Source organism: Battus philenor, unplaced genomic scaffold, assembly GCF_028537555.1.
Source record: "Battus philenor isolate CCGP_79_NKW_IND1 unplaced genomic scaffold, ilBatPhil1.0.hap1 SCAF_5, whole genome shotgun sequence".
Classification (NCBI taxonomy): domain Eukaryota; kingdom Metazoa; phylum Arthropoda; class Insecta; order Lepidoptera; family Papilionidae; genus Battus; species Battus philenor.
This window is the reverse complement of record NW_027181715.1, coordinates 3,822,473-3,835,212: the sequence shown is the minus strand read 5'-3', so window position 1 is coordinate 3,835,212 and position 12,740 is coordinate 3,822,473. Positions and strand designations below refer to the sequence as shown.

General features: G+C 30.9%; 1 protein-coding gene across 4 annotated transcripts in view; it reads right to left on the bottom strand.

Annotated features, from left to right (window-relative positions):
* Positions 1-11,067, bottom strand: part of Drip (aquaporin homolog protein drip) — a 77,900-nt gene extending 66,833 nt beyond the window's left edge. The window contains exons 1-3 of one of the 4 annotated variants that reach the window (XM_068772209.1): positions 10,717-11,067; positions 4,311-4,430; positions 490-564 (exon numbers count right to left, since the gene is read on the bottom strand). In XM_068772209.1, coding sequence (XP_068628310.1) covers positions 490-564; positions 4,311-4,430; positions 10,717-10,738 — 217 coding nt within the window. In that variant the 5' untranslated portion in view covers positions 10,739-11,067. Of the gene's footprint in view, positions 1-489; positions 580-4,310; positions 4,431-10,716 lie in introns of all 4 variants that reach the window. The other 3 variants (XM_068772210.1, XM_068772211.1, XM_068772213.1) reach the window with 3 other exon arrangements.
* Positions 11,068-12,740: the final 1,673 nt, after the last annotated feature.

The following is a 12,740-nucleotide window of genomic DNA, read 5'->3' as shown; positions in this document are numbered from 1 at the left end:
GACATATATAATTTTTAGCCACGCTTTATGAGCAATGGAGAGTGCGCAGAACAGATGGCCGCTGAAACCTTAAAGTTCTAGAGTAGACTGCACGGTCCGACAAGTGGAGTATAAGTTGTCCACCTACAAGGTAGAGATACAACCTTGTCAAGTAGTTGGAAGACCCCGAATTCAGGCTCTTCCATTGAAAATCAATGGTGGTCCTAGATATGGACAATAGAAATCCTACGGTTGAAATGATGATAATGACGATTGGTGCAACTTTTTTAGGATTAATTCATGGTAGTGATATTGATAAACATGTTATTACTAGTATAAATTTGTTATGCTTAATATAAATAATTAGTAAAGTAGTTTTTCTTTGAGTTATTTAGAATGATGCATATAAATTATTACAATTTTTTTTAAAATAAGTGCTTCTGTTAATATGTGCTATGCGAGCCTATAAACGTTGCAAATGCATTTTGTCTTCATGCCATGCAATCTTACCGAGATGAGGAAGTCGCGAGGACTTGGCGCGCGCTTCGCCCTCTTGCGTGGCGTTCGCATTACCGGTCTCTACATCTGTAATCACAATTCCTATTTATTTTATTTAAAATTCTCTAAACATGCGTCAAAATAATCACATATTTATTCCGAACTTTAACTGGAAACCTCACTTTGCATGTCTGTTGCATATGGATTGACAGCAAGTTGACATATATTTTTAAAAAAAACTTTTTTTGTTGAATAAGAACTTCTCTTTGGACATCTATATCGTAACGGATGATAACGATTATCTTGGTTTGATTTGACTTACAAAAAAAACTTTTTTGTCTATAATTAGTTTCAAATAAATCGTTTACAAAAAATGTAAGTTCTCGAGGATTTGAAAATATTCATTTGTACTATAAAGAAATCACACCAGAGAGAATGTGATCCAATTTATAATTATAAGATAAACCTGTAAGAAAAAGACTACTGCAAGATTTATTAAAATATGCAGTCTATTTATTAATCGTGAAAGTTATTTTTCTCCAAAATATCATCGATATTTTTATGGATAATTTTTATTTCGATTCAAATCATCATTATCATATTAACTGATAAAGGAACACAGCAATGAATAGGCCCCCTCGAAAGGTCGCCACGATGACCGATCGTGGCAACGGCCCTCATCCAGAAACTTCTCGTGATATTAAACTATTCCGTTGGTCTGGGGTACCTACGCTGCCTTGATCAACTGAGGGCGATTCAAATATAATGATAAATTTTTAAAGACAAGTCAAGTATAAATATTTAATGTAAAAAATAAAAGTTGTTATTAAAAATTTTTATGCAAAAACATTTATTTAAATTGAGGCAAGATCTTTCTAAACCGCATATTAATAAAAAATTTTAAGCACTTATTCAAGACGCAACAACAGTAATTTTAATTAAGACGTATTATAATTAAAAATAAGCCGCTGTTGTTCATAATGTAATAAATTTTAAATAATAAACATGTTTTAATATTAATACTTAAGATTACATATGTAATTAACTCAATAATTTTACTAGCTCCTTCTTTCTTAACTCGGAATTCAGTAAAAAATACATGCGTAGTATTACTTTTACGCAACCATACTGCAATCCATTAAAAGGTACCCAGAATTAGATATTCGTCGTCGACTTCCCCCAAACATATCCATGGAGAATATACCGTAATCGCCTCGATTGGCAGGCGTATATTTAATTAATGCACAAATTGTGAATTAAATAAAATTGTATCCCGGCAATCGAACCCGCGACCAACGATTGCAAGTCGCAGTTCTCTACCGCTGAGTCAAGCTTTAAAATCGTTCGATCGTTATTAACTTAATCTATCCTTTGGCGTCTCCTTTTGACATTTTATTCGCAAATGTTAACTGTGAACCGAAAATATTTATTTATATATATTTTAAATTACATCTCTGAATTTTATATATCCTAATCTTAAATTTCCTCCTTTTAATTTCATTTTTTAAGATCAACCCAAATATTGTAGAAATAATATGGGACCTTAAATTAAGTAACAAGGTAAAAGAATATCCATTTTAAAATTCAAAAAAAGAAGTTTATTGCGTATACACACAGATCTTTATTGATATATGACGCACAAAAAAAAGAGTAAATTTCATGGAAAGGTAACGACGCTGAATCCATTAATTATTATAATAACGTTTGGGGATATCCAGAATCTAACTCTTTGTATAAATGCGGTTATAATGACAGCTATCTGCAATTAAATTCTCAGAAACAATCATCAAAATAACAGTTCCCAGGTTAGATAAAAAATTAGTATAATAAAAAATTTCTCGAGTCATTTAAATACAATAGCTACGTTATAACAAAAGTATATGTAACACGTTTGTTGTTTGTTTTGATTACTTTTTTTTATAAAAAAGTTATATATTTTTAAACATATATGCGTCCATCTTCATCTAGTCACCATATCTACTACCTTACTAAACAGTGATTTTAAAAAATTAAATTTAAATATTGACAAGAAAAAGAAACCATAGGAACCAACTGACCCGAGGGTACGATTTAACAAGAACCTCCTTTGTGTAAAGGAAAAATTAAGTTATTTATTAAATAACTCATAAACTAATAAGTAAATAAATTGTCATCTATACTATAAAATACACAACGGACATATGATAACAAGAGTAGTCAATTGTATTTAATTCATAACGCCAGCTAAATTAGTCCTACTTATTATTTTATCACAGAAAATAAGTTTTTGATTGATAAAGACGTGATTTGAATAAATTGTTCAACGATTGAGAGCGCTACTGACGTCATACACGGTAATAAATGTTTACTACGAAAAACTAATCACCATGATCAAACAGATTAGGCGCTTTAAAGATTGTAAAAAGGATAAATAACATGAAATATATCACATATAAATCAAGAAAGAATTTACGTAAATATATTGAAAATTGCCAACAATCTTTGATCGAATGGATCACTTTCAAATCAACATAAATAGTTAACTCTTAAAAAAAATATTTTTCATGTAAAAAACTTCACTTTATAACCCTAGAGTCTAAGAATTATTTTATTTTAAAAATTCCTCTGCCTCGTAATTTTTCTTTCTCTGGAGCATCTTTGCAGAATGCTATTAGTAGCTACATCCATATATGAAAAACAAAGACCTATTCTAATTTCAATTGTAATATATTTCTCTCTTTAATAATATCATTACAATAGTGTACATCTTATCATTTAATTTAAAATTATGTCTTAGTTTAACATGTAATTTACGTAAACATCCAAGCCATGAACGTGTATGTTGGATAAACCAAGAAACGTTACGAATACTAATTCAAGCAATCTTTGTTTATATATCAACTCATGCATTATTAAAGAATACATAATCTATTTATTTATCGTACTATCTATAATTCGACTGCGCATATCGCCCATTGCATGCTCGGTGATAAACATGAAGCGACAATTATAGAATATTGTCAATAACAAATCAATAATGTAGACAATAAAAATTCAGAATTGTCTTATAAAATGATTGCAATCTAATCAGATACAATGAAATGTTTAAATAGATAATTTAATGGAAATGTTATCATACTATTAAGACTCCGACTTTGCGTAAACATTTACTTTTTGTAAGCTCGTTTTAAAAATTACGTATCCTTATTCCTTATAGTTATAGTAACCGAAAAGTACTTTCATCATTGTCTCAGCCTATAGACGTTCATTACAATGCATAGGCCTCTCCCAAATATATCTACGGAGGGATTGATCATAATGGCCATATTTGGCAGGAGGGATAGCGATCGCAGTGTGGTTTAATGGTACGCAAAGGACGCTACTGTCCAACCTCGTGAAACTTGTTTGTGAACATTGGCAATCCTATGTAATTAACGCGCAGTGTGAATTATATGACATTGTGTCTCAGGAATTGAACCTGTGATCTACGATCGCATATACTAGTGCTATACCGCTTGGCTACCACTACTCATACCAAAATACGTACATACATGTATTACAAAATTATTTATTATTATTAATATTAATCTCCATGTATGTTTATTAGTTTTGCAATAATAATTATCATAATATATCCGTACAAATAGAATATTTGTAAAATAACGGTATATAACTAAATATGCGACCTCCATTAATGGCATTTAAGTCAAAAATGTGGGAACGGTATTTGTGTAAATGTTAAGATTTTCTTATAGATTATACCAATGCAAATATAAAATAAAATAGCCCAAAATATGATTGCCCCACATGCGTCCACCATGCTTAACCGCATTGTCAACTTTTGCTAGACATACCGACTTTCGGTTCGTAAACGGTTATTTTGTTGTCATCTTCACGGGATAGAACAGCAGTACCGCTCGAAGACGATCCGCCATCTTGATCATGGAATGTTTCGTATATTATATTTGGTGGAACTGTGAATTAATTTTAAATATTTTTATTCAGAGCTAAAGGCTAATGCGTAACACTGTGAACTTACCTCTATTAAAAATGTTAAATTAAGAAAAATCTATTACAGTATGAACATACTATCACTCGTTATCAATCTATGTATAAAAAATAATGTCGCTAAAGTTACACCCTTTATAACACTTATTTATTTTTATTTATTTAATATTCTTTATTGTACACGTTAAGATAGATTTAATAGGTTTTACAATTGTATACAAAAAAGTACAATGGGCGGTTTTATCACACAAGGCAATCTCTTACAGACAACCATAGTATGGAAAAGGTAACAGTAATGGGTAGTTTACGTGTACAAAAAATGCATATTTACAAACAAACGAACATAAACATACATAGACATACATACTTAAACATAGATACATACGTATATAACATATATACTTATAATAAATAAGGTTTAATACATATTATAAATATAATACATTAACAAATAAAAACATCTAACTGACTTCGATTAGTATTGGAACTCTTATACGGCTGGACCAATTTTTATGATTTTTGGATTTGTCTTCGTCCGGTATAGGATAATAAGGACAGAAAAATAAAAATTGTTTTCTTGGAGAAGATCGATATTAACTAGAACATTCTATAATAGAGTAGTAGCCGTTTAAAAAGAAATATAAATCATTATTTAAATTATTATAAAAGGTATTTAATGAAAACTGAAATTATCGAAATTCACCGAGAACATTTACAAGGTAACGATCTAACGTATATGTATAATTGCTTCAATTTGCGGAATGCACGCCTATGCATTAGTATGTATGACGGACAGCGCTCCATTAAGTCCAAGAGGTGCGTGATAAAACGCTGCCAACCTAGCTGATTATGATGACAGTAACAGATTGTTCATTTACAATCATGCCTACAATGTATGTGAAATTCTTTGACCTACATTTCAACTTGGTCACGTTATAAAACTATATATTAATAGTTAATTATACCTCTTTAAACACTATAGATGCATTCTAGAATGCAGGTGCGTCAACTAGTATGTTGATTTGTTAATCTATTTTAATAAATTTAAATTTTGAACGTCTCGGATGCGATTCGCGTTTGAATTGAATCATTAAATATATTATATTACATATTTACCCTACTAATACAGACCACGGTGTTGGAGGAGGATATTACGCATTTTGTGGAATGCCAGGAGTAACAATGAATCTATTCTTGCACTCCGTATAAAGACCAGGCTCTTTGCCATCTGCTACAAGCGGATTATTGGCTACTTTGTCCACGTAGCTCTAAGGCAAGCAGAAAGTCTAGATAAGCTAGATACCGTAAGAAGATTTAAAGAAAAAAGACCGAGAGACAGGCTTCACAATAACCTGCGGAGGCAACTCGTCGAATCTTGGATCAAGACTTTCCAGGAATTGGCTTCCAATGAAGATAAACGACCAGTAAGACTACAGACCGTAAGGATACAGTGCATTGATTATATTTTTTTATTTTTCATTATGTTGTTATGGAATTAAAAAAAAATATAACTGTAAGTCATATCAATTTAACAAGACACTTGATTTTTGTAAACGAATTATTTTATATCGATGTGTTTTGTTATTTAAAATCGTTCTTTAACATTTTTTTTAATTCAACTACAGGAGCTTTTTAAAATTTATCTAGGATCCTATTGTAAAAGCGTAAATATTAGAACAATTGACTCAACGAAGTCGAATCGAAACGCTTTTAATCATAGAAAAATTATCAGCCAGTATGTCAAGACCAGTTTAATCGAGCTGAGGTAGGCCAGCGAAGTTAGATTTGAGATCGTAAGTCGCGGGTTCCATTCTCTGACGAAAAAGTTTCCAAAATATGGACAGCAGCGTCCTCTGTGTATAAGACCGCATGATATATCCTCTCATAGATTTTTAGAGGAAGCTTACGCCTCGCATTGGGCGTTTATGAGCCGTCATACGCCGACGAAATCAAGATCAACAATGTGAAAATTATATGTAAATATTAAATAGTATACGCATTGCGTAGTAGTGGCTTGTAACACCAGGTAAAAAAAACTATTGCGTCATGCTAGACCAATATTTGGTGCAGTCGATCAACCGCAATATCGCGAACAAGCAGAATGTCTCGGTAAACAGTTATTCAAACTTTTATCTTAATTATACGGTCAACGTGTGGAAAAAAACGGTTATGATATGTCATCCTGCAAAAACATCTTTATTTATCATTAACACTTTCTTTATTAAGACAGATAAAAAATAATTACACACAAGTAAATGTTTATATTAACTCAAAGAGTTTTTTTTTAATTCGTATATGGTATCGGAATATTCAGCTGTATGTTTTTCTGTAAGAATTTATAACATTTATTGGTTAACATAAAAGAAACATGTGCCTAATTAATGTTTTGTTACAGATAAAATATTAATTGCGTTGTGGTCTATTATTACATATCTAATTCAATTTTATATCGCTAAAAGGCGAAATCAAAAATATCCAAAAGGGAATATAATAAAGATAAATCAAATTTTAATTTACAAATTGGGAAAACTTGCTTATTGAATTCAACATTAAAAATGATATAATATAAAAATATAATAAAGTTTTAATGCAATTCGGAAGTTTCTTATTTTTTTATTGTCAATTTCTATCTGATTGCCGCATCTGTTATTTATGTATCTGTTTGCTGTTGTTCTTCTCATGGTAAAGAGCACCAGTTTCACATGATTTTGAATGTGAAAACCTTATGCAGCAAAATATTTAAATGGGTTAGTGCATATAAGTTTTCAAAAAGCTTTTTTGTCATCACCTCTAACGCTTCAAACCTCTGTACTGAAAAAGACAGACAAAGTCGTTTCGTCACTTTATAATCTATGTCATTTCAGCCCTCTGCAAAGCATAGGCCTCCGCCAAAGATATCTATGGGTGGATATACCATCATCGCCATACTTGGCAGGTGAGTTGGCGATCGCGGTGTGGTAATATGGTACTCAGAGGACACTGCTGCCCATCCTCTCAAAACTTGTTCGTGATTTGTGGCAATAATATATAATGTACTATCCCGGGAATCGAATCCGCGACCTACGATTGCGAATCTAATTCCTCTGTCGCTGGGTTACTACTTCTCTACCATTATCTTACTTCATAATACTATATAAATATTCTAACAGTATAAATTTTATTACATTATATTCTTCTTGTAATTATAAAATAAATATATATAAATCATATCAATGTAATTACATGAAATGCTTTCTTTCTACATAAAATTTAGACGTTAATAATAAATATTAGTACATATATTACACATCGCTCGTGAAACTCACGGCCCATTAGGTGGACCAACGATTTAGGCGAGTCGCTGAGGGCAACGGTAAGGGTATACAGGCTATGGTACTACTGGTACCTTGCAGTGATAACATATATTACAGAGAAAATATTAAATACATATATTATAGAAATACATAAAATAAATTTTAATTATAAAGATAACAGTTGTCAATCACCGCGTGTACAGTAGTAATAATAAAAAGTTCGGATAATTTTCCTTGCATTCTTGCCAACACGGTTTATTTATAAAATTTTATTCGTAAATTTTAAAAGGGACTGAATAATATGTACTCGCATCGCAATTGGACGCTTTATTTATTTTTGTACACATCGCACACTTTTAAAAAGCAATGAACCGTGTGCCAAATTTTGTTTTTAATAAAATTATGTTAATTACAACTTTAATGAATTTCAATTACTAATTGATTTAGTTTTTAATATGGTTTAAGATTATAGATTGCGGGTTCGAAACCCGATAGACACTCGACTTATATGAGTTACAACATCGCCGTTTTCCAAAAACTTTAATATATAACATAGTGGCTGGTACATATTAGATAGCAGTCCTTCTATCTTAGAGGAGATATGCGTTCAAACACCAATAATTATTTTTTCAATATAATAATTGGAACGACTCTGTAATAAAACGCTGTTAATATAACTAGAAAAATATATACATGTATATATATATAAATATATATATATATATATATATATATATATATATATATATATATATATATATATATATTTATCCCACATGTATATCCTTAATGTGACAAAATATAAAAATCTTTCTACATTTGTGTTGATGAAGTATGATGAAATTAAATAAACATTTCTTTTACATATACTTTCCATTTGTTTATGAACCATCATGTTTTTATTAAAGAGAAGAATAGTTTATTATACTATTTGTAAACAAACTAACAAAAGTAATTAATCGCACCTACATTAATTAGTTATTTATTGTTTTAAGCACCAAAGCTATTCTTATCTTTTAGAGCATGGATACACAGACCGCGGCCCGCCGGTCGAATACTGGTGGCCCGCCGACAACAAAAATAATAAATACTCTCGTACATTCAAAAAACATTGAATTCTATTCCATAATACAACCAAAAAAATTTAATTATCATTCTGGCGGCCGGCCCGCCATCAGTTCATGATTTGGCCGAGTAGCCCCTAGTCTTAATAAGTCTGTGCAACCATGTTTTAGAGCAACAAAGTTACCTTATTAATTATGGTAAAGACGGTTAATTATAATTCAAAATTATTTAACTAAACTTATCCACTACCGTATAGTAAAAGCTGTCCAATATCTAGGCTTTACTTAGTATATACATATAAGCAATTAATCTGAATGAATAATGCTAAAAATATGTAAAATTAGTATTTCCTTTTTAATATCTCAGTTTCTCTTATATTAAGTCTTGTATTTGCTTTAAAGATATTGCTTATATTTTTACCATTAACCGTTACGTATTATTTCAAAGACATACAGCTTTCTAACTCTAGTTTTGCTTGCATTAGTTTATATATTGGACAGATAGTACAAAGACGATATAATCACTAATAACATGTAATATTTACGCATTTGTTTATATTTTATATGGTCTCGGCTGGGCAATTGTGATCATGGAACGTCGCGAGTTACTTCTCATAATTTCCCGCCATCCCGTACCCAGATACTTCGCACCGCGCCATCCCGTACCCAGATACTTCGCACCGTGTAGTGCATATCGGGGCGATTCCGAAAGAACCATCACTTGATTCATCATAAATTTGGTCTTTTAAGGCCATTTAATCTACCTCGGTCAACAAGTTTCTCCAGAGCATCTTATTTCGCATAACTTGGTCGATAATTTTTAAAATTTCGTAGTAAAAAATGGCCGAGATGCATAACTTAGTTCTTAATCTTCTGGAGAGATTAGCTGGTGCTAAGTCCACAATATTCAAAAAAATCATCTCCAGCGCTACATTTCAAAAGCGTATTCGTTCTTTCATTTTTACCTAACACGTTTCTACGCCGTAAATCAACACTGAAAACACTAAAGATCTTAAGAAATATCTCTTTGTTATTTTCGTACACGTTTATTTCGTTACAAGCTATCTCTCTATCTTGGACAACGTCTTCATCATCACCATCATTATTTCCACCATTATTAGGAATTCCAATATTATTAGGAAGTCTACTACTGAATAAAGGCCTCCCTAATATAATTTCTACAGGATCGGTTGGATAACGCCTGTATCTAACACGCCGTCCCACGCCCAAATTTTTACATGTTCTTCTTATTTATTTTATAATTATGAAATAACCATTAACTTTAAGTAAATTTTGGCTTAAAGGTTGTAGAAATTATATATCTAACAGTCAAATTAAAACATTACCAAATAATAATAATTCGTTGCTTGGTGTAAAATAATCCATTCAGAAATATTGAAGGAGCTATGCTTTAAATAAAAAAAACCTACCGTAGCTATGTTTACAGACATGTTCATCGTTTTCATATTCAATTTATTATGGGGTTGGATATTTCATGATTGGTTTCTTGGTGTTATAACTTAAGTCTTAGGTCTTAATTTTCATTGACCAGTGCTTCAGATGCAAGCATCGTTACATTAATAAGTATTTAAACAGTTCGGGTTACATCGATTTATGACTGTTATAAAAAAATTCTTTGAGTCGCGTACACTTTTACATATTTAGCTGAAAAACTAAAAATTAAATTGAAACTAAATTTAATAGGAATTAAAAAGATTTTATTACGTTTATTTTTATTAAAAAAATATTATAAATAGGTAAAATTGATCACATAATATCTTAACCTTTCGTAAATTTCATTGATAACGATGTCAAATTTTGTAGCGATTTTTTTAATGTACTGGCGCTTGGTTTTAAATGAAAAACGTTAACTTAGAAATGAAAAAAAAACTTACTTTGTACGTTCTTGGTAGCCATTACTAATGAAGTGTTATCACAGTTGAAGGATCGTTGTTCGAATGTAATTCCGTCAAGAGACGATCGCACGCGACGGCTCGTAGACGACTGCTACGTGCTACGAACTCCTGCGCCGAACTTCTATTATTAGCCGAAATTATCAATTTAATAACACCGTGATACTTTTGTTATTGCAATACGTACGCGTGCGAACCGCGCAATGCTCGGACTGTGAGTGGCACGAATCCCGGACTGTTTTTATAAACTGGGTTCGTAAAGTGGTAAATTGCAGAACAAATAACGCCACGTATTCCGTGGATCAAGCTTGCTCGCTTAATTCACTGACAGGAATAATGTTCGCGGCGACGTAATAAGGCTTTATTGTGTCGGCTGAGATGGACACGCTTGGTTGACGAACGTGGTTAGTCCGTGCAATGCGTAAAGTATACTTGAATCGTTTGCAATTAAAATGTAATCGAACTCTTTATGTACTAACTACATCACACACAGGTTTTGCTTTAATTAAAAATTAACTTAAACTTTAAATTACTATACAGTATTCACTTAGACGATAACTTTGCAAAATCATTAATTGCACTTGGATTACGCCGGCTTTTTTTGTCTCCTTGTGATATTGTAATGTATCCGATAACACGGATCGAATTAAGGTTTGACGGCCTCTTAAACCCTCAAAACAGGGTAGGTCCATTCTCTAGGATCCTTCCACCAACAACTTGACTGTTTCGAAATAAATAATGTAACAACAATCCGGGCCAAAGCCCTCGGGAGAACTGATCTATTATTTGCATAATAAACACATACGATTTTAATATCAATCTAAATAGAGAAAGAAAAGTCTTCATTCTAAATTTTAAACATAGTAAATACATTAGTCACAGGATTTTCGTAAATAAATTCCATGTTAAACGATAACCTCATTTGCATTCGTGAATTTAAATTTATCTTTTAATTTTCAAGCTATTTACAATAGTAATTGTTAAACAAAATTATGTGTTTATAGACCTCGAGCTATATTCGCTTATGTGATTCTATTCATAAATATAAGATACCATTAATCGTAATCAATGAACGAAGAATAAATATTATATTGATATGGAAAAGATAATTTAAAGATTAATTCTTGTTAACAAAATTGATCCTTTTCAAACTGATTCTATAATCAATATGTATCTATAAGATAACAGTAGTCCTGTACCAAAATAATATTTTATTTATCAGTGCTAGTGTCAATCTTAGTCCGCTCTTTTACGATTATAATTAAAATTATTTCTACAATTATATTCCAAATAGTCTGTATAATTATGAAAAATAAAAAATAATATGAAAAAATAAACATGTTTAGATTTTCAATTGTTAAAAAATTTAGGGTCGTCATGAGGAGTAAGTTTTTAACTTTTGTATTCGATGTATTCTTAAAAATAATTTGAAGTAGTTCATCTGTTATGTATAAAACAATTAGTAACATAGAAAACGAATGAGTAGAAACACTCAGAAAAACAAGTTATAGAAACCTGTGGAGGCACCCTGTCGAATCCTCAACAAAGTCTTTCCAGGAACGGCGCGACCTTCTCCGAAGAAATTAAACTACCGAGAAGACAGAAAAATCTTCTACTGTTCTGCTGACTAGCCTTGCAAATGTTCTTATTTGATATTGGAAACTTCATTGGTATTACAATGCGAATAATTTGTTTATATTTTTGTGTATATTATACTATTTCCTTTACACGAATAAAATGAAACAAAAATAAAATAAATCGTTACATTTATGATTCAAAATAATTCGTCATAATTTTTATAACATAGAAAAATATAACACTATGATAATTATAACAATGGTAAAAATAATGAATCGTATTATTTCTGTTCAGATAAAATTGTCAAACATTTGTACTCGCAACTTATATACAATAAAAGGAACAACAATAAATAGTATAGTGTAAGTATTACTGTGTTACTGGTTATTGGCGCCGCTGGTAGAAATTAAAAATCAAATAATAATTGC